Raw genomic sequence first — 22,297 nt, 5'->3', positions numbered from 1 at the left:
AATCTCGGTCTCAGTCCTCACCCTTCTAACTTTGATTATGCAAGTCAATTTCCACAAAATATTATCACATGTTCGAATTTGTTCTCTAATGCTCTGTTTTTCATGTTGTCGCCCGATTATTATGCTTCAATGGGTGGCTATTTATGATGTCACCTCTGTCTTGACTATTTTCTACTCCACCACGGAGCATGCCATCAAGCGAAGCTAGGCATGCGAGTTTGGGAGGATCTGGATCCGATAGAGAGCCGACAACATCATTTTCAATACCAAGCTCTCAATTTCTACTGCGTTCGACGACACTCGGGATAAAAAAATATTTACCAACGACCCAAATCCATAATGGGTAATGCACAAAATAATAAGCATTTCTTGCAAACATAACCATCTACTACAATAACATTTGGCCTGCGAGTACGCATGCAAGAGAATGGACGACGATAAAGTCAAATTACTACCAGGTTATGCTAAATCTTGGTAATTTTTTGGGATGGTACAACAATTTTTTGAAAAATCGGGCTAGTGGTCAAAGTAACACTGATGTTTTAGCCTCTGCACATGATATGTGGAAAAATGTACACAAGAATAAGATGTTCAAGCATGAACACGTGGAAGACCGTAAAAGAGTGACCTAGAAAGTGTTTCAAACCGCAAAAAAAAATATTAGTCACTCACTTGAAAAATTGAGTTTATGTGTTTTTTAACTTCAAATTCTGTTACATATTTTGCTCGTTCAAATCCACATACTTGTTTCATGAAGATTCTGATTTTTCAAAAGTGATTATGATATTTAGATAAATTAACTGAAATTTTCTGGACACTCTTACCCTCAATTTTTTGTCTAATCCAAAATTACAAATTTTATTCATGTTCACAATAACCATCAAACCATATGTTTTGCAAACCATCCGATAAGAATATTTTTTGTATTTTGTTAAAAAAATTGTATTATAATAACTAATTTACGAAACGTTTTAAAAAATATTAATTTTCACTTTTATTTTTAAACACTATTCATTTCCATTTTTCTCACTTCTTCTCAATCCATGGATTCAATCACTTATATGGAAAAAATTACTAACACTTCCTTAATATTTTCAATTATCTTTACATAAAAAATGTATATACACAATTATCTCTTATAATCATCATCAATTATTTTTTTTTCTTATTTTTTGTATATATATATATATATATTAATTTTTAACATTGATTTAGTACATGAACATCCCCGTGTTCAAGAAGAATCGGGTCCAAACCAACCGGCCGTAGCACACCCGGTACTTGTATGCCACCAGACCCATAAACTAGATCCGATTTCCATTTAATTTTATTTACGATTTCTGAAACCGAAACACAGATTCAGTCCGATGCATTCAATAGTATACTGAAAATTCTCCATCTCGAAGATGTATATGGCATACGGATGGCCGCAGGTCATCCCCCTGCAACTACCAGATTGCCCCTCCACAAAACGGATCGTTTACCTCAAAGTCGTCAATCGCTTGCTTCTCGTCGTCTCCCCAACTCACCTCGAGCTCTGGTCTTCATCTCAGGTATTTTTCATTCGTTTGTGTGTGTTTGATTTAATTTTTTTTCTTCCTTCCATTGGGTTGGATATGGGTTGGGTTTAATTTTATTTGTTTTTTTTTTTAAATTCTCAGCATAGAGTGAGGTTGGGGAAGTACACGAGAGACGCGGATTCGGTTCGGAGAGAGGGGGAGAACTTGCAAGCTGTTTGGAGCCAAGATACGAAGCTCATTGCCATTATTGTTAGTGTCGGATCACTTACTGAATTAAATTTTAATCTGTTTCACAAAATGATGATCATTTGTTATGGTGATCCATGAAGGTTGTAAGTAATTTTTCTGAAATTGAATGCTTCCTGTCACACTAGGGAGTGCCATGTCGTGTAATTACTTGTCGAACCAACTGCGAAGTGACAAATAGATTATTAGTTCATCTCGTGATTCCCGATTGAGCTATTTGTAATCTTTTATTAGTTCATCTCGTGATTCCCGATTGAGCTATTTGTATTCTAGAAAAAAGACCGCGAGAGGGCAACCGAAAGATGGCAAGTCAGAGATTTGGTGTCCTGATTTCTTGAATATGAGGAAAAGTTTAAATTTTTTTTGTAGTAATCAAAAATCTGTATCCTGAGGTGATACCTATCTTTAAAGTTAAATGAGAATACCTTTTACAAAATTGCTTATGTTTGAGTTGGGACAATGATTGTTGTCTGGTTTAATGAAAATGAACTTTAGGTTGAGTAGCTGTAGCCTAATTAATGCGACTGATGCAGCTTCATAAAATAAATGTTACTCTGCTATACCTCATGGCAATCTGCTTACCCAGAATAAATTTGGTTCCCCAATACTATCTGTAAATCATTCATTCGGTGCTTGGATGCTATAGTGGTGCTTGGATAGTTGTTAAGATGATGGAACCATTTGTCAATAGATTAAAATGATACTGTGGAATAGGTATGTTGTATTTTAAATTGAAATTCTTTTATTTTACTAAGTTTATGTAGTGTAAATTTAGGAAAACTTAAATGGATTGATAATTGTATCATGTTTAGTGGTTGTTGATCACTTAACTTCTGCTCCCTTTTTGCAGACTTCGTTCTTCTATCTTCACATATTTAAGGTTCAGATCACAGAAAAGAAAATACATATTGGTGGGAAGCAACCAACTGGTTTATTTCTTGTGAATATATCATTGCTTCTCAGTGAGCAAGTCCCCTTTGTTAATAAGAATTTGACAGTGTAAGCACAAAGTCTAATTAATTATTTCTGCCTCCAAACAAAAACTAGGTTCATGCATAACAGACATCTTTGGATGATATGTTCTATGCTCTGTAGTTCTAGTCCAAAATCAAACTAATGTTTTTAAATATTACTATACCCTTGGGAACAATGTGCTTGTTCGCTGAATTTTTTTGTTTTGCTAACGGGTGCACATGGATGGAATATTTGATACATGTGCCATTGTTATCCAATTTGATTTGGTTGTATATATATTTTTTGATCCATATACGGCCTCATATATCTGTTTTCCGTAACTAACACTATGGTTATCCTATTCAAGCAACTTTCTTTTATGATTTCAAAAGTTAAAAGAAATATATTAAAGAGAGAAAGCTCTTAGGTAATGCTTAATGGTGTTTTTGAGAATTTTGTGAAAACATTTTCAAAAAGTATTTTGGGATATTTAATTGAAGGACGTCACATGTGCTTGGTTTTATTTTCTATTTTTCTTGAAGGAAAATATTTCAACTACATATGAACCCATATTTTAGTTATTTTAATGGTATAGAATATGTTTAAATATTTTAAAATATAGTATTAGGATTAGAAGTGATAAACCCTTCCTTCGAATTTCTTATCTTCATTATTTTTTTATTTTTTTTCCATATATGAATGTTAGGAGCAACATTATTTGTGATAGCAAACACATACTGATCGGACTCTCTGATGGAGCATTGTATAACATATCTTGGAAGGGTGAGGTATGTGATTTGGCATGATATTTTTTCATGTCTCTCTAGATGTTTTAAGCAAATATCCTCAAATACTTTATTGGCAGAATAATCTAATTACAGTGTGCATATTCTAATTTTTTTCTTCTGTAATTATTCTTAACTATTTTTTCTTACCTTGAGTTAAACCTTTAGAAAACCAAATAAAATTGCTCATTATTTATACAGTTTGGTGGTGCATTTTATCTTGACACACGGCTGAATGATAATGCTGCTGCCAATACATTATCTTATCCCTTGGGCAATGTTCAGACTTCTTGTGAAACTCAAGGCATTCATGGCTCCAACCATATGAACAATCCTGTCTTGCAGAAATCTGCTGTAATTCAACTTGAATATTCCATATCTTTTAGGTTGCTAACTGTGTTGTTTTCTGATGGTGAACTCGTGCTATGCTCTGTGAGCAAGAAAGGTCTTAGACATACTGAATCTATCAGAGTGGAAAGAAGGTTGTCTTCTGGTGATGTTGTATGTGCATCAATGGCTACAGAGCAACAGATTCTCGCTGCTGGAACTAGAAAAGGCGTCGTTGATCTATACGACCTTGCAGATTCAGCCTCACTGATTCGCTCTGTTTCTTTATCCGATTGGGGGTAAGCCTTTTTAATAGCTTGCAGGAATTGGAATGTATTACGCATGCTTGTCATTTGGCCATTACCTCTTATTTCCTGGATTCTTTGGAATTAAACTTTAAATTTTCACATACTCCAACTAGTTGATGTGGTGTATTTCTTGTATAAGCAATTTAATGGGTCTCCAACCTATTGACTTTGAGCGTATGAAAATATATATATATATATATATATATATATATATATATATATATATATATATATATATATATGCTTAAAAGGTTTTGATTCATGTCTGTTTAAGGTCTTCCAGAGAACTTATTGTCATCACTCTATTTTAAACAGACTTTTAGTATATGTTATGGTTGCCACCTTTAGTGTACTGCTAGAAGTTAATGCATGTCTGTTTAAAGGTCTCCCATAGAACTTATTATCATCATTCTAATTTAAACAGATTTTTAGTATATGTTATGCTTACCACCTTTAGTGTACTGCTAGAAGTTTATGCAGATCAGACATATGATTAGCTCAAAATTCATCAAGTTTCTATTCCTAAAATTTCAGTATCATCGGCCTAATATTATGATTTAAGTACACTTTTGAACCATACAGAATGAGTTGAATGTCTTCATGTGGTCTTATCGCAGATATTCAGTGGAAGATACCGGTCCTGTCAATTGTATTGCATGGACCCCTGATAACTCTGTATTTGCCGTTGGATGGAAGTTAAGAGGACTTACAGTTTGGTCTGTTTCCGGTTGTCGTTTGATGTCTACAATCAGTCAAATAGGTATGAGTTCTGTTTCGTCTCCCGTGGTTAAGCCAAATCAGGATTTCAAGTATGAACCCATGATGGGCGGCACCACGCTGATGCAATGGGATGAGTATGGATATAGATTATATTCAATTGAGGAAAGATCATCAGAGAGAATTATCGTGTTCTCTTTTGGGAAATGCTGCCTTAACAGAGGTGTTTCTGTTACAACCTATGTACGGCAAATTATCTATGGTGAAGACCGCTTGCTCATTGTGCAGTCAGAAGATACTGATGAACTGAAGATCTTTCACCTCAATCTTCCAGTTATGTATCAAATAGACGCCTTTTCCTCCACGCCTTTATTTGTTGCTTCTGATTGACTATGCATTATACCAGGTTTCTTACATTACCCAAAACTGGCCTGTTCAACATGTTGCTGCTAGTAGGGATGGAATGTACTTGGCAGTAGCAGGGCTTCATGGCTTAATCTTGTATGACATACGCCTGAAGCGGTGGAGAGTATTTGGAGATATTACTCAAGAACAAAGAATTCAGTGCAGAGGGTTGTTATGGCTCGGGAAAATTATCGTTGTCTGCAATTATGTGGACTCTTCCGATATGTGAGAAATTAACGCACTGAATATTTTCTTCAGTGTCTGTTTATATGGATTTGTTGTTAAAATGTCTCTCTAAAGTTAGCCATTGCCAATGCTTGTTGCTTAGAATCTATTAAACATGATTGAGATGAAAATGCATTTTTATTGAGAATTTTCTGGTGAGATATTTTTTTAGAAACCTTTTTCATGAACTTGTGACAATTAGGAGTGTGTGGATGAGTTCCAAATATCCACGATGTGTGAATTTTTTTGCAAAGTGTTGTATCAAATGACTTGGAAGCATTGTTGAAATAAGTGGGTTTGAATGACTATAATGACTTATGTATATTGCTGGAAAATAAGAATGAACAAAGAATGAATTTGATTGTTCCTCACGTCGAACTTATATTTTATCTATGGTGCGATTTTTCTTCTTCTATGTACACTTTTTCATATTTTTTTTCTGGATTTTATATTTGTTTTTTTGTGGCAGCTAAGCAAGTTAATGCCAATTCATGTGTCACTTGATTTTTACTCCCCATTTCATCAGAATGATTGGTGATTGCAGGTATGAATTGCTTTTCTACCCTAGATATCATCTTGATCAAAGTTCACTTCTTCATCGGAAGACATTACTAGCAAAGCCAATAGTCATGGATGTTTATCAAGATTATTTACTTGTCACTTATCGCCCGTTTGATGTTCATATATACCATGTGAAATTATCTGGCGACTTTTCTCCTTCTAGTACCCCAGATTTAGAGGTAATAAAATGCTTTAAAGTGGATATACTTGTTGAAATTGGTTGGGTGATATAACCTTTTTACAGTTCTACTAACAATGTGCGGTGTATCAATATTTATTTCTTAATCAAAATGTTGGATAGTACATGTTTTTCACCATGCATTTTAAGTGATAAAATGACAAACAGCTTTCTACAGTACGAGAGCTCTCAATCATGACAGCAAAGAGCCATCCTGTGGCAATGCGATTCATCCCTGATCAGATTCCACGAGAATATGTCTTGAGCAGTAAAATCTCTTCTGATTTGTTATCCCGAGAACCTGCCAGGTATGTGGTGATAAGTAACTTTAGCTAACAGTCAGCTCTTCAGTGTTTTTGCAAATGATTGACTGCATGTGCCTTTTAGATGTTTAATATTGAGGATGAATGGGGAGCTTTCACTGCTTGATTTGGATGAAGGACGGGAAAGAGAACTGACAGATTCTGTTGAGTTGTTCTGGGTTACTTGTGGTCAATCAGAGGATAAAAGTAACTTGATCGAGGAAGTTTCCTGGTTAGATTATGGTCACCGAGGGATGCAGGTGACAGTTTCTGTGATCATAATCAGTCCCAAATTTTGTTGGTCACTCCACTTACATTTCTGACGTAAGTGCTGGTTGAAGCTCATGTACAGGTTTGGTATCCATCTCCAGGTGTAGATCCTTTCAAGCAGGAAGGTTTTTTGCAGGTATTCTAATTCATTTGATTTTTTTTATTTATATGCCATCTCTTTATGAAATTTCTTACATGTTTATCTTGTTTTCCATGATAGGCTATCTACTGAGCTATCCATGTTCAAGTACTGAGTTGTGTAGTATGAGATAAAACATGTATTAGTTAAAGCTGTCCTCAGATAATCCTTCCAAAGGCTTCAAGTATCTATTAATCATACTTCACGTTACTTAACTCCAAGTGCTATGTTTGAACATTGATTTTGACTATGTATATTTTCATTTCACTTAGTAATTGCATTGTCTTAAGTTGAGTAGTTTGACTAATGCATGTAATTGCATGTTTATTTTATGTCGCAAACTTTTTAGATCTTTTGTTCATTCAGTTGTTTATGTTGTCTGAGTTACATGGTTTGATATGATATCTTAGTTGGACCCTGAGCTGGAATTTGATCGTGAAGTGTACCCACTTGGTCTACTTCCAAATGCTGGTGTAGTTGTTGGTGTTTCCCAGAGAATGTCGTTTTCGACATGTACAGAGTTCCCATGTTTTGAGCCATCTCCTCAAGCACAAACCATATTGCATTGTTTACTTCGGCATCTTCTTCAGGTACATCACCCTATTTTGTGCTGTCATGAGATTATTCTTTTGATGACATTTCAGTTGTACTGCATCCAAAGATGGAACCAGTTCATCTTTGAAACACCATTGACTTGCACCACACGCTACATTTGATTTATTGCTGTTTTGTTAAATGGAACAGAATATGTTACTCTACTGGTTTACTCATTGCAGCCTGAGCTCAAGGCATTTTGCAGTTATCTGAAATTTATCAATCCATAACTGACTTAGGACAGTAGAATTCCCAGCCATCTCAGATTGCTAATCAGCAAATGAGTATGAAGCAAGTTTTCAATTGGTCTCCACTGAGAATTTCTTCGAATTGCATTCATCTTTGTGGTACTTCCCTAGTTTAACATGCTGTATGATTGTGTAGAGATGCTCTTTGTTGAATGACTCAACTTTGTGCTGTTGCTAGCCTATATTCATCATGGGTTGACAAGAGAAATAGAACGAGATTTTTCTTGGTCATTTATTGAATGATTACGCAATTGAGAGCTTTTCCGAGAAGATGAATGTCCATAAGATTTCATCTTCTCGTTATTGAATGATCATTGACTTCCCCTACACTGTAATCACCATTTAACATTGAAATCTAGAAGAAAACTGGCAGCATTAATTGCGAGTCTTGGAGTTTGAATTTAATGGTTGATTGCAAAAAAAAACTCAGCAATGGGTGCCAAGCATTTCTAACATATTTTTTTTTCATGGGGCGGGGATATAACAAGTGGGAATGGAACTCATGATCATTACGAATCAAGTTTGAGGTGGTAGAGGAGACAACTTCAACCAATATGTGGGTGGTACAATCGGTAACCTATTTTACAATTACGTAAGGAAATCCATAAGGTCTGTTTGTGAATGTGAATAGCGATTGATAATTTGAGGTAAGTATGGAGTTGTGATACAGAATTTGAGGGTTGAGATCTTCTCCGGAATTTGGGCTCCTGGAGTCGGAATTCAAATGCAAAGCCACAAAATACTCGCTGTTATCTCTAGCAGCGGATCTGCTAATATATCTATTATCTACTCATAAAGAGTTTGAGGATTGGAGACTTTTCAATTTTATGGAGGGCTATTGGAGTAAAAGATACATGGTTAGGTTCTCTTAATGTTCCACATGATTAACATTAGTTTAAGTCAGGCTTTGTGTTCTTGAAAGATGTACCAAGGATTTCTTGCTTTATTATGACTTTTGTAACTGCAAGCTTCTGATAATGAGTCTTTCAGAGAGACAAGAGGGAAGAAGCTCTGAGACTAGCACTCATATCAGCAGAGAAGCCACATTTTTCTCATTGCCTGGAATGGCTTTTATTTACTGTTTTTGATGCTGAAATTTCCAGGTAATTTTTATGCAAACATATGATCAATTATCCTCTTTTTTCTCCTCATCCATCCAAATCATATTACTCTTATATCGAGGACCGAATTGAAAACCACGTTTGATTTTCAGACACAACAAAACAGCTTCTTTGTTATGTATTTGAATTCTATGTTTTTGGTATTCATGTGAATTCTGCTTATGAGTGAGAATTCTTTCTAACACATTAAATTAAATAAAGCACTTCCAAATTATCAAGAGAAGTCCTTGACCGCCATAACCGAGACTAGATATTTGAGTATGTGAAGACAATGCAATTGAATATAGCTGTTGACATTTCCTCTAATTGCAAGCAAAGACAGTGCTCATCATATTATGTAATTAAACAGATATAACCATAAATTTGATGATGAGTTGGCCAATTTTTTTTCCAGTGTAGTATGTATTTTTAGATTTCTTATTTAGTCAATTTGACGGGAAGTAATCTGTTTGTTAACTATGAGAAAAATATTCGCTAGGTGAATTTGTTGCATAATTTCTTCTGCCTCACTCTATTGTGTGCCTGTGCGTTATTCTGTTCTGGAACAAGTTCTGTGGTGGAGACATTTGTATATCATTTCACTTTGCTCTAAGTTTATGTAGAAATCTGACAAAATGGGTGCAACACCAAATTTAATGTATCCAACCCTGTTCTACAGACAAAATTTGCGCAAAAACCAGGCGGCTGTTGCCAATCATTCTACTGATTTGTCTCTGCTGGAGAAGACCTGTGATCTGATAAAAAACTTTCCTGAATATTATGATGTTGTAGTTAGTGTTGCTCGGAAAACTGATGGTCGACATTGGGCAGATTTGTTTTCGGCTGCTGGCAGATCAACTGAGTATGTGACTCGATTCTCTGCTTTTCTCGAAAGTATCACAAATACTTGTGTCAAAAGGGAATCTAATTCTACTCTCTTTTTCTTTTTCTTTTTTATTTTTATTTTTATTTTTCTGACACGAAAGAACATATAATTAAGATAAAAAAGAGTAATGGTACAAATACACTGGGAATGTCCTGGAAATCATAAGAACATCAACTCTTTCAAGTAACACCTAACCACTAACTTCGCACATGCAAACTCAAAACCTCATACAACATTGTACACAAATATGTATTTTACGAAAGATGTCATCCACCCTGTGTTCTGTTCTTCATTATTAAAGAGCCAACAATTCCTTGCACTCCAAATATGAAAAATGAAAGTTGCCATGGCCATGAGGTTACATCTTTACCAGGGAAGAACTAACTCTATAGACCCCTTTGAAAGCTTTTAACAGTGCTTGATGTGAGCTCATGAGTTTGTTCATTCCTAGCCATTCTCGAATTTTCATCCAAAGAGATTTTGAGAAGTGGCAACGGAAGAACATATGATCAGGACATTTGTTATAGTCACATCAAAGAATACATTTATTCTCCACCACATAAGGTTGTCTATCTCTGGTCAGAAACTTCCGATGAGAAAACAACCAAAAATAGATTTATGCTTTGGTATGAAGCAATTCTTCCATACTAGGGGTTTCCAAGGCCAGTTTCCATAATTTGTGCAAAAAATCTATAGGCTTTACACAAGTCATTCTTTCAATCAAACCAACTACCCATCAGTGCTATAGAATCATCCACCAAACCATGAATCCGTCACGAATCGGAATGATTTTCTTAACAAGATAAGTCATTTTGACGTACCCTTCTATCCCAAAACAGTACTTTCTTCCAGTGAAGGGTTATCAAATATGATAATCATGCACAATTTCATTTGTTCTATCATCAGTCCTAACTTGATGTGAGGTCTTCAGGAATTGAGGAGATTCTTAATTTTCCTCTGAGAAATTAATCATCTTACTTTTAGGTTGTTTGAAGAATGCTTCCAACGAAGATGGTATCGTACTGCAGCCTGCTATATATTAGTAAGTGCCGTTCAGCTTTTGGTACCTATTATGCCTTTTGAGTTGATTACTATGGTGACGGTATTTGTGATTTTATTTTCTTCCTATGGTTTGAATACCAAAAGCTTTTACTTGGATCAATTTCTAATCATTATAAGTGGCATTCCCTCAAGAGTTGAATGATAAGGAAAAAAACCAGTGCTTGCTAATGTTTTTTCATACATAATGGTTAAATGTCAACAGTTGGAAAATGTATGTTTAGCTGCAAGTACAAGTTTCTTTTGGTTGGTGATTTAAACATTCTTGTCCTCTGAAACAAGATTGAGTGGTGACATGTTTCTTAATGAGTTAATAGTTTCTACATCTTCAACACTTTGTTTGATGTACGATATCATTCAAATTGGAATTATGGAACTTATTTTGGTAGAATTGATTCTTGTGTCCTGATTGATGTACTCTTGGTTGTTTTGCCACAGGTCATTGCTAAGCTTGAAGGTTCTGCTGTGAGTCAATATTGTGCCTTGCGTTTATTGCAGGTGATTATTGGCTTCTTTTCTCTTCTTAAACTCGTGGCTGATATATAGTCTTTTTCAAATGCATATGTGCAATCACTGAAGCTCCGTCACAAATCACAATCATTATTACTTAGAATTTTGTGTAACTTAGCTTTTTAATGAAGTTTTGTTATGAAAAGGGCTATAAATCATGCTACGCTATGGTTTGGTTGAATTGCTGATATCTGGAGTACTATTTGCTGTAAAGCACAATTTTTCTTCTGTCATACTTTATACTTGTCCGGATCCCAGCTCAGAGGGTTTTTGTTAATCAAATCCATCTTTGGGGGAGTTTTTTAACATTTTACTTTAAGAAATGTAATGGTATTTACCATCTGCTGCATAATATAAATGTGATGCCTCTGTCAAACAACTCGGTCGATATATTATGACTTTGTAAATAAATCTCATGCCACCGAGTTTCTCACTGGTGTTTCTTATGCTTTTTCTTGTTTATTTAATATTAGCCGTACTTTCTCACTCTGACCTCTCCATTGTCTAGGCAACGCTTGATGAATCTCTTTATGAACTAGCTGGAGAGCTGGTACAAATCCACAACCCTTTGAACTTCTCCGTGAAATGGCTGATCTTCTAATTTCCTTGCATTTGCTACTTTTTTCTTCTGCAATTTCTGGTTTTATTAGGTAAGGTTTCTATTAAGATCTGGAAGAGAATATGAACCTACTAATACTGATCATGAAAGCCTTTCTCCAAGATTCTTGGGCTATTTTCTTTTCCCTTCCACTTTTATGAAGCAACCTCAGGATGTCAAAAGGTGAGCCTATCCCTTAACTGACTGATTTTGCACAAGCGTATATTTTTGCTCATACTATTTCTATTGATGCATGTTGACGAATCTATGGCAGCACTTCATTCAAAGAACAGAATGCACATGTTGCTTCTGTGAAAAATATTTTAGAAAGCCATGCGAGCTATTTGATGTCTGGAAAAGAGCTCTCAAAGCTTGTAGCATTTGTCAAAGGCACTCAATTTGATCTAGTGGTAGAGAATCCCCCTCTATAGTTGTTTTTTGTACTTGTTTACCCTCCTCGGAGATTTATATGGTTGATATAACTTACTACAGGAGTATCTGCAACGTGAAAGGTATGGAAGTGCTCTTTTGGAGAATTTTGCTTCTGGTCTTGAAATGATTGGGCAGAAGGTACAAGTATCTTGATAGATCTGTTATATTCTCGGTTTGGAATTTCTTAAATTCTTTCAAAGCTGGTCTCATAATAGTTTCTTTCATAACTGGCTATCCAGCTATCTTCAACACCATGCTGTATGTAACCTTTTGATCTGTGTAATTGATATAATGTATATATAATACCATTTGAGTTCAGTTTGACTTGCTTATTTCTACTACTGAAAATCATATATGTGCGGAGGCTGAAGATCGTAGAACTTCATATTTTGATCCTCATTTTTTGCTCTAGATGGGTTGAAATTGTTTCTTATGGTGGCTATCCTAAAGTGTAACTTCATTTCTAAGGACTCTTGGAAAGGTCCGTTGTCAGAGATCAAATTATATTTTGTGGCAAAATAAAACTGCAAAACACAGATGAATGCAGCGTGTCAATTCGATTACTGATTTCGGAACTGTGAATGTAACATTGTAATTTTATTCTTTGGTTTGTTTCTATACTTTTATGTAGCTTCAAATGGGAACATTGCAAAACCGTTTGGATGCAGAATTTCTGTTGGCACACATGTGCTCAGTCAAGTTTAAAGAATGGATAGTGGTCTTGGCTACACTATTGAGGCGTTCCGAGGTGCAGTTAATCTTTTTGCTAATTTAATGAATCTTTGTTTTGTTTTGGAGATATCAGTTGCAGTACCCTGATTGGTGTTGCCCAGTAGCAGCTAATGCTTACCTTGTAAAGCACCTTAATCTATTTACCTGATAAGGGATGAGTGACCTTATGTGACACTTTCTTATGACTTAGCACACTGATGATGATCACTTTCAGTGGATGATAGTTCATTATGTCATTCTGGTAGGAAAGTTGTGTTTTTATACTGTCTAGATGGCAAGAAAATTGCTTTTCAACTGGCGGTTCCTTTGGTTCTGTGATTTAACTCGAGCAAAAAATCTGACCTGCACTTAAGCCCCAAGTATCACCTGTCAAAAGCGATAAATTCCTTCTTTTGATGCATAATTCATTTATTGAATGTATATCAGGTCCTCTTTGATTTGTTTAGACATGATGTACGACTGTGGAAAGCATACAGCATAACCATACAGGTAAGTGTTTGGTCATACATTTTTGCTGGGGCACCAATCTTCTTCATGGACTCACGGTGTCTTTATCATGTGCAATGTTATTAGGCGCACACACCATTTGCCGAATACCATGATTTGCTTGAAGAATTAGAAGAAAAGCTTTCGACTGTTGACGGAGAAAAAAAATGAGGCCACTGAATGTTTGAAATTCATGGATCAATTCACTTGAGATTTTTTGAAAGAAGTAAAAGATGCCACTTCTCTCTGTTTGGGCTGACACCAAACAAAACGTTTGTTGTTCAAGAAATCAGGGCAAGACTCTTTAGATTTTCGACACAAGTGACAGAAAAGAATTGTACGTCTATTTTACATAAAACGTTGTAGTTTTTAGGCTGAGTTCTATATTGATAGCATGTGCAATGTCTTTTTTTTTTGCCCATTTTTAGAGATGATGCATTTTTGTGCGGTTTATGAATAATATTTGTACAAAGCCTTTTAAAGTCGAAACAGGCTTCTGTTATGAAAAATTTGTACTTGATGCACATTTAGAGTAAAAAATATTATATCTTAATCCGACTGATTATAGATTTCATGTTGCAAGCCTATAAATCGAATGAGGATCAGCCTTTTTTTATTATACCTTGATCTGTCAATTCTAACTCTAAGTTGCAAGTTTTTGATGAATTAATGTCTAACATAGGGATCGTGAACTAGTAAACATTAACTATTTGTTTAAATATTAATTTAATATAAATATTCAAAAACCTAAACTAAATAGTATTGAAATATAATATTTCGAAAATAAATGAAAATTTGAATTAAACGTGATGATAATCTTAGGATGTGAAAGCGCACTACTAAAAAGGGAAGAAGGCCATCGCTGCCCAGAAAATTAGAACAATGAACAAAATATTTACAGCCCTTCTCCTCGACAGAACCTGAGAATTCAACTTTTCCATCGCATTCATCACTGAATTAATAATTCTCTGCCCACAAAATCAAAATCCCCATTTAAGTTGTTTTTCCATGTTTGAATGACATAAACCGAGGGAATAGAGGCTTACCAGTCTAAAGGGTTCCAAATGTACAAGTGGCTCCATGAAAATCTCCACATTCCTGGATCACAGTGAAAAGCTAATATATAATATATATTATGATGTCTTAGTCGATTACGTCTTTGTTTTATTCAACGTTTAACTCATGTTTTACAAAATACTAGAGTCATAAATCATCGTGTTTTCTGTATATATTGATTTATTTTCTATACATCATATATATTTTATCATTTCTATCTTATAATCTCAAATATGTATTTCGAGTTAGGATGAAGTATTACTTTATCATGATCTTTCCTTGATAGATATGGCAAGTGTAGAAGCTGAAACCTTTTCCCAAAGGTAAAGGAACCTTGTCCCATTCTACAAAAATGTACAAAACATCATCTTAAAGTAAGCACTATTATTTCCTTCCTCAATCCTTTTAAATAAAAATATTCAAAAATCAATTTTTTTCTTGAAATAGAAGTTTTTGCATTTCCACTAAGAAAAAGGCCTAAGTTACGGACTCAAATTTTTTTTGGGGGTCTCCTCGTGAGCACCGATACTGTGAATATCTAAACAAGTGAGTGTCATCTCATCGGTACTCACATAAATATGCACGGTGGATGTGTAGCATATTAAAACTGTATGTTGCACATTCATCGCGTATATTTATGTGAACACTGATGATATATATATTCCACCGTATAGATTTGCTCATGTCCATCGGACAAACTTAATATCTTCAAAGTGAATGGAGGGGAGGGGAATAAAACGAACCTAGTTTCCAGGATACCCCAACGACCATTCCATCCTCCACAGTTGGTTGCACCACGAATTCTATGTTATTCCCCAAGGTTTTCATTAGCGATGAGAAGAAAGCAAGCACTTGCTACAAAGGAAAATAGAACTCACTCACCAACAGTACATATAAATATTGAAATGACCAAAGGGGAAAAAAAAGAACATAACATATTCAGACGCAAACTTTCTTTTCGATTTTCAGAGGCCACGTGAATTTATATGTTTTGCCTATATTTGTAACGTCGTACCTTCTTCCCATGAAAAGATTGGAAGGCAGAAACAAAATTTGAAACGCAAAAGCATTCTTCCGAGATCACATCTGAAATCATGCAGTCGTTTTTGTTCTTCAATGCATCATACAGCTTAAGGACAGTTTCCAAAGCTTTGTGTTCCTCGGGAGATCCCGACGAGTCTTTGGCATTGCACGCCACCACGGCGCATGAGCCGCCTATGCTAATGCTTCTCTTGGAACCCAAAAGGCTCAATGAATTTTTTTCAAGTTTCGATTTCAATTCCGGACCATAATTGCTGTGAATTCCAATTCTTGATTTATATGGTGTAATGTTAAGGTGATTTGGTAGTGGTTTGAACCGTATAGGGGTGGCAGAGGGAATGGAAAAGGAAACGGAGCCCATTCAAGAAGATTTAACTTAGAATCGATCGGAAGTAAACATCAATAAATGAAATGAAGCATTTGAATGAAAGAAAGAATATTGTGATTGTGTAAGGATTACTATTAAGCTATGATCTTCATTGCAAGCTTAGAATATTTTCATTCACATGAGTAATATAATTGAAGAACTCGTAAAATATGAAGTTTAATTAGCCATTTTAAAACATAGTTTTTTAATTCCTAATTTTGATAATGAACAAAAGATCTAGCAATCACCTAATTGTTTAACATATAGTTTTACTTGTCTAAATTTTCATCCATAAATACAAGTACAGATTTTTTAAATGATTTTTTTTAAAGAAAGATAACATGATTCTATTAAAAAAAAGAAAAGATATCGTGAATTCTGGTTAACTTACGTTTGGACGGATGAATTTGATTTGAAGATAATGATTTGATTTGAGAAAGAATTTGAAGTCCACAACAATTGTTATTGGCAAAAACTTGCGTGAGACGGTCTCACAGATCATATTTTGTGAGATATATCTCTTATTTGGGTCATCAATGAAAAAATATTAATTTTTATGCAAAAAATATTACTTTTTATTGTGATTATCGATAGGGTTGACTCATCTCACAGATAAAGATTCGTGAGATCGACTCACAAAAGATCTACTATTTATTATGATACTAACTACAATTTTGTCCATTCAAGTAAACAAAAATAAATTGAAATAAATAAATTTAAAATTGAGGTTACAAATCCATCCATTCAAGTGGAACATTCTATGCCATGGATTTAGTAGTCCGACCCAATTTGGGAAAAAACCAGCCATTTTCTTGAGCCCGTTTTTTAACCGACCAATAAGCCCAGTTAGTTCAATCGTGACTCCTAGTTCTATTGCGACTCCTACTAGTTGGGCTACAGATCTGAAAGTGAGAATCAATGGCGGAAGATTTGGTTCTGGACACGGCGATCAGAAATTGGGTATTGATACCACTATCAGTAGTTATGGTCCTCACGGGGATCCTCCGTTACTTCGCCTCAAAGATGATGCGTTGCGATCAAGTTCCAGACATCAAAATGGTCAAAGAAGGGTACTATTGCTTGAATTCATTTGATTATTTCACGGTTAGATAGATAACAGTGTGTGGTGAATTTAGATTTATCAGCTCTTTGTTTTGGTTTGTATCATCAGGCAAGTGATAATCAGGGCAAGGAACCTTAAGGCAGCAGCGAATTTTATTCCCGCGAAATCGTTTCGTGCTCGCAGGTTTTATTTCAGCAACGAGGTGAGGAACTAAGAATTTTGACTTGGGAACTGTCTTTGTGTTGATTTTTGCTGTTTTGCTGTCATCAAAGTATCGCCTTTATGCTTCCTTCACTGGTCTCGTTTATTTAAGAAATAAACTGAAAAGATTTTTTTTTTTTAATATAGATTATGGTAAGAAATAAGCATTCATATAATCATTTGAAAACAAGTTAATAGGATGGGAACTAGAAGTTGCCCTTCCTTAAAATTCAAGGAATACACCAATAGTACATTGAAATGTCTATTATGATTCTATGCTAAATGACCAGTTTAATTGTGATAAAAAAACGAATACCCGAGAAAACTTTTGTTTTTAGATGAGATGCCAAAAAAACGGTTTCCTGGTTGCTTTCTTACAGTTTAAACCTCCCCCAAGCAAAAAATTGTTTGCGGGGAAGGAGCGAGGCCTAGATGTTTTGTATGTAAACCGCCACTGCAGTACTTTTGTTTACGAGAGTTCAGTTCGTAGGAAGAAATCTTATTGCTAGATGGCAATGGGTTGTGTTTATTTATTTAATTTTTTGGAGGGTAAAAATATGATTTGCATCGCAGGATAATGGATTATTACGCGTGCCTAAGGGTCAAGCTCAGAATCCGCAGGCTCAGATGTTTTCTGATCCAAATATGGCAATGGATATGATGAAGAAAAATCTTTCAATGTTTATACCACAGGTTTGGTTCCTACTTCCTACATACTTCTATCTGAAGTCTGTCAATTTCTAGGTGGCGAGATCTGTCTTTCTTACTGTATCTATGGTCATATTAACAGACACTTACTTTTGCATGGGTTAATTTTTTTTTCTCCGGATTTGTGGCAGGTTGGCTTTCTCTTTTTATTTTCTTTTTCCCTTTTCACTTAATTGAATCTTGCAAAATTGTACATTTTCTTTCGTTTCGTGCTTTAACTCCGACTGTAAGCTTTATGTGCTCCATTTTTCTATTTAGAATATTTGGATTCAATTGTTTTAAAACTTCTAATAATAAGATTAATTTTCTTGTGGTTTCAAGAAATAAAAAAAAAAACTAATTTCACGTGACATCGACTAGCATGTTCTTTTTCTCATCTTGTCATGCCTATTACTAACATAAGTAATGGCATGTCTTGTTTCACAGCAAAGATTCCTTTTCCATTAACACAAAGATTCAGGGCAATGCTGCAAAATGGTATAGACTTGAGCTCTGTTGATGTCAGCTATGTTAGCGGTCGTTCCTGGTATCCCTTTAACTTGCAATGATCTTTCATTTCACCTACGAAACACAGACTGTAGCCAGCTGGTGCTCTAGATTCTTACGCTGCTTAGCGGATCTGATATTTAAATTTTCATGCTTCCAGGTATTTTCTCAACCTATTCGGGCTTAGAGGTCTCTTCAGTCTTATACTGGGAGAAGATAATGGTCAGTTTTTCTTGAACTTTAATTCATTCTAATTTTCATGCTGCTTTTTGTTGCTTACTTCTCTGTAATGTAAAAATTGTTTGTGGCCGGTTCTACGTTTTCTTTGGGTATGATGGTGAATTAACACAAGTATTTGATTTTGATCAGCAACTGATGATACACAACGTAGGATGCAAATGAGTGGATTCGATCCCACAAGGGTACACCTTTAATTTTCTGTCTGGTTGTTCTCCAATTTTTTTCATGTAGCTTAATACAGTGATCACCATAAATTAATGTGATTATCTTAGTCAATGTACATGCATACAATTGTATCTTTGATTTATTATTTTTGCGTATTGGCTCAGAGTTTGGGTGCAGAGAAAGAAAACTTAAACATTGTTCAGCATGAATGGGCCCTACCAAAATTTGAGCAACGAGCAGAAGCTGTTTTGAAGAAGCTCGTCAGCTGAGAAAGAATTAGATTAGGCTTTGCGTTACGAACAGGTAGTATTGCTTTGTTGCAGCTTTTAATTTAGTTGGTGCAGCTGCTGCGAGTTGATTAAATTTTTTAAGCATCTAAACTGCCAAAATCTTATTGCATGTGTTCCCTTCTATTGTTATGTTTTATTAATTACTTAATCGCGTTCATCAGATCAAGATTAAGAGCCTTTTTATACCGCCCCGATCCAACCATACATTTTAAGATTAAGCTTGGGGTGAGGCAGGCCTTGTGAATGATTATTTCTTTCGACATTAGTGATCAACACCATTCCTTCTCTTAAAAGTGAATTGTTTCGTATTGTATAATAACATAGTAGCATGGAAGCAGTAAACGAGCTGAAGTGAAAGAAAGTGTTCTTTGCCTACAATTAAGCTAATTGGTGCTATCAAAATACGCATGTTAAGAATTAATGAGATAGGTGAATACGAATGCCACGTATCTTCTACACTTGGATGGTAGACCACGGGTATAAGGTCATTTTCAATCCCTTGAAATATTTTTGAGATGAAAAGAATGGTCTCACCAGATTGTGACAACCTTGGACTCCTATATTGTCCCTCGAATTATGGATCTTTCACGAAAATCAGCCTAGATTCTTAGTTACACCAATTTGATTCTATCACTGTTTCTTGAAGCTAATATTTTGGTTTTAAGCTACTCTTTTTCTAGTAAATTTTCATACTCCAGTCTGATCCGAAGAATTGCCTTCTTTGAGGTAAAAGTTACGTTAAGAGGGTAATTTGTTTTTAAGACAAATTCTTAAAAGTCTGATTTAAAGAATTGCCTTTTGCTAATTGTCTCTGCCCCGACAAAATGATGCATGCTTGTCGTACTTGTAGTGATTTCAAAAATGCACGGAGCTTCACTCGATGTAAATAAAAAAAAACTATCAGGTCTCACCTTGACTTGGTTTTAACTTCAACTTTTTAATATGAATATTTGTAGAATCATTCAGGGGGCGTTTGGTAGGGATGATTAGGTGGGTTTATTTTTTTTAACATACCTAATCATATGTTTAGTAGGGGTGATTATTTAATCAAGTCTATCCCTCCTAAATGATTAGGTTATATTAGGTGTCACTCCTCATCCCATATGATTATTTATCTCACTCTTAATCAATCTTATTTTTTCAATTTTACCTTTCTCCTAAATCCAAACTCACCACCACTTCCCTACACCGACCGCCTCCCGACCACGCCGTCGTCCGCTCGTCGCCGACCGCCTCCGACACCGACCACCGCCGACCGTCGCCTCCGCCGTCGCCGACGCCGACCACCGCCGTCAATCGCAGCCACCGCCGACCAGCCCCTCCTCCTTTCGGCCGATCGTCGGCCTGCCGTCGCCGCCGATTCCGTCCGGCCAACCACCGTCATCGCCGACCATTGCCACAAAACTGGAAGGGCAATTTTGTCAATTCATCAAAAAATTATTATTTATTTCATTCTTAAAAATCATAACGAACATAATATTATTTTATCTTTATCTACTTCAATCATTTTTTTTAACGTAGCTTTATAGTAAATAATTATCCCATGTATAGTCCGCAAATATTTACATTTCACCGTACCCATTTAAAAATAAATAAATAATAAAGAAAAAAATAACTATAAAAAGATAAATAATTAGAAAGTGGATATGTGTAACTTGGGTAATCGATCCATCACGACTCATTTTTTTTCACGTGATACAATATATATGAATAACGTGAAAAAACAACTGTACAACCATAAACAACTCTTGAAATATAATTCAATCATTCATTTAAGAATGAATATTTATACTGCTATGTTGGTTAATTGAGACTTGAGGATACGTAGCGTCTTACACGGAATGCCTACATTATATAATTTTTAGCAGATAAAAACTTGTGTGGAACGGTCTCACGGATTGTACTTTGTAAGACTAATCTCTTCTTGGTCCATCCATGAAAAATATTATTTTTTATGCTAAGATTATTATTTTTTATTGTGAATATCGGTAGGATTGACCTATCTCACAGATAAAGATTCATGAGATCATCTCATAAGATACCTACTCTTTCTAGCATGCAATAATAAATTTTAATAAACCATAATCGGAGTAATATTGATAAACATAAAACTGGCGGAAAATTAATAATATTCCAAAGATATCCTTCTCAAAGATATCCTTCTCAAATTAGAATAATATTACATTTTATTTAATAAAATACATCATAAAAATATATTTTTAGTAAATACATATATCATCTAACTATCATAATAAAATATTTCTTCATCTTTATTTTTTAATATTTAGATTATTAAATCATTCATAACATAAAAGTATTATAAAGTTTTATTTTAACGTGATTTCTAAAATTTTCAAATAAAATTTATTTATATACACCAATTAATATGAAGACTATAAATCTAGTCTGCCGAGGTCTTAATCTAAATATTAATATTGTAGATAACAAACTCAATCTTGGCACGTCAGACCGTCCATAATACACACACACTGAAATTGAAAGAACACGGTACGAGTGGATGGTTTTGCTTCTTTACTATCACACGTGTCTTTTTCCTAATGGTCCACGGAAATATCGACCCCACCTTGGTCGGGATTCCCTCTACTGCCTAAACAAACCCTTCAATCAAAAACCTTCTTCCTCTGCATGAAAATGCATAATTTCTCGTCATATATATATATATATATATATATATATATATAACTCAAGTTCAACTTATCACGGCTTTGCGCAATTAACCCCGGGAGAAGGTCATTTTTTGATCCATCGTGTAAATCTAAGTGTGGCGTTCGAGGTCATATCAATTACGACACTTTGTCTTATAGAATTAGTTACGTAAATTTGGGTGCAAACGATCAGTGAGTTTGAAACCATGTTACTGTACTCGGGCTTTAGCTCGGATGATCCAAATTTTTTTACAAAATTAAATTTGATATTAGCCCGGGTAGATCAATTTAAAATATTAAAGGATGTTAGAGTTTAAAATTCTAGTTCGGGTAACGTCAGATTCCTGGCTCCGCCCTGGATAAAATTCATTCAAAATTTTTATATTATGAATTTTTTTACAAACTTTAGGTGTTCTGCCCTGGATAAAATTC

At 34.9% G+C, this 22,297-nt stretch overlaps 3 protein-coding genes across 6 annotated transcripts; 2 read left to right on the top strand and 1 right to left on the bottom strand.

The window, feature by feature from the left end:
- Window positions 1-1,279: 1,279 nt before the first annotated feature.
- Window positions 1,280-14,106, top strand: LOC140829016 (uncharacterized). The gene is made up of 23 exons (XM_073191958.1): window positions 1,280-1,553; window positions 1,662-1,769; window positions 2,617-2,765; window positions 3,427-3,508; window positions 3,707-4,131; window positions 4,758-5,190; window positions 5,264-5,487; window positions 6,032-6,227; window positions 6,395-6,534; window positions 6,614-6,788; window positions 6,881-6,934; window positions 7,348-7,527; window positions 8,770-8,882; window positions 9,559-9,741; window positions 10,750-10,807; window positions 11,263-11,322; window positions 11,843-11,884; window positions 11,985-12,115; window positions 12,207-12,342; window positions 12,425-12,502; window positions 12,996-13,112; window positions 13,523-13,585; window positions 13,670-14,106. Exons 1-23 carry the CDS (start codon window positions 1,407-1,409, stop codon window positions 13,751-13,753), a joined length of 3,378 nt encoding a protein of 1,125 aa, XP_073048059.1. The 5' UTR covers window positions 1,280-1,406; the 3' UTR covers window positions 13,754-14,106.
- A 259-nt stretch (window positions 14,107-14,365) lies between these two features.
- On the bottom strand, window positions 14,366-16,123 carry LOC140829897 (uncharacterized). Its single transcript, XM_073193182.1, has 5 exons — window positions 15,654-16,123; window positions 15,382-15,493; window positions 14,901-14,982; window positions 14,629-14,680; window positions 14,366-14,550 (listed from the first exon to the last, which is right to left on the bottom strand). Exons 1-5 carry the CDS (start codon window positions 16,038-16,040, stop codon window positions 14,422-14,424), a joined length of 762 nt encoding a protein of 253 aa, XP_073049283.1. The 5' UTR covers window positions 16,041-16,123; the 3' UTR covers window positions 14,366-14,421.
- A 740-nt stretch (window positions 16,124-16,863) lies between these two features.
- On the top strand, window positions 16,864-19,993 carry LOC140829015 (uncharacterized). 4 transcript variants are annotated; one of them, XM_073191955.1, is made up of 9 exons: window positions 16,864-17,116; window positions 17,218-17,311; window positions 17,884-18,003; window positions 18,101-18,149; window positions 18,445-18,544; window positions 18,665-18,726; window positions 18,874-18,926; window positions 19,074-19,212; window positions 19,361-19,993. In XM_073191955.1, exons 1-8 carry the CDS (start codon window positions 16,965-16,967, stop codon window positions 19,176-19,178), a joined length of 735 nt encoding a protein of 244 aa, XP_073048056.1. In that variant the 5' UTR covers window positions 16,864-16,964; the 3' UTR covers window positions 19,179-19,212; window positions 19,361-19,993. The 4 variants fall into 4 exon arrangements, with proteins under 4 accessions (XP_073048056.1, XP_073048057.1, XP_073048058.1 ...); XM_073191956.1 differs by having other exon boundaries at window positions 19,524-19,990; XM_073191957.1 differs by having other exon boundaries at window positions 19,538-19,989.
- Window positions 19,994-22,297: the final 2,304 nt, after the last annotated feature.

The sequence above is a fragment of the Primulina eburnea genome, chromosome 4 (genome assembly GCF_022965805.1).
Source record: "Primulina eburnea isolate SZY01 chromosome 4, ASM2296580v1, whole genome shotgun sequence".
In the NCBI taxonomy this organism is placed as follows: domain Eukaryota; kingdom Viridiplantae; phylum Streptophyta; class Magnoliopsida; order Lamiales; family Gesneriaceae; genus Primulina; species Primulina eburnea.
Note: the sequence above shows the minus strand (reverse complement) of the source record. Positions and strands in the feature narration are given on the sequence as shown.

Bases quoted from the DNA above. Each gene is read 5' to 3' on its own strand.
- LOC140829015 (XM_073191955.1), top strand. From the start codon at position 16,965: ATGGCGGAAGATTTGGTTCTGGACACGGCGATCAGAAATTGGGTATTG. The intron at 18,545-18,664 runs GTATCCCTTTAA...TCATGCTTCCAG, and splicing joins TATGTTAGCGGTCGTTCCTG to GTATTTTCTCAACCTATTCG. The intron at 18,727-18,873 runs GTCAGTTTTTCT...GATTTTGATCAG, and splicing joins TATACTGGGAGAAGATAATG to CAACTGATGATACACAACGT.
- LOC140829897 (XM_073193182.1), bottom strand. From the start codon at position 16,040: ATGGGCTCCGTTTCCTTTTCCATTCCCTCTGCCACCCCTATACGGTTC. The intron at 15,494-15,653 runs GTACGACGTTAC...TTTCCTTTGTAG, and splicing joins AATCTTTTCATGGGAAGAAG to CAAGTGCTTGCTTTCTTCTC. The intron at 14,681-14,900 runs GTAATACTTCAT...ACTGTGATCCAG, and splicing joins CAAGGAAAGATCATGATAAA to GAATGTGGAGATTTTCATGG.
- LOC140829016 (XM_073191958.1), top strand. From the start codon at position 1,407: ATGTATATGGCATACGGATGGCCGCAGGTCATCCCCCTGCAACTACCA. The intron at 3,509-3,706 runs GTATGTGATTTG...TTATTTATACAG, and splicing joins ACATATCTTGGAAGGGTGAG to TTTGGTGGTGCATTTTATCT. The intron at 10,808-11,262 runs GTAAGTGCCGTT...GTTTTGCCACAG, and splicing joins CTGCAGCCTGCTATATATTA to GTCATTGCTAAGCTTGAAGG.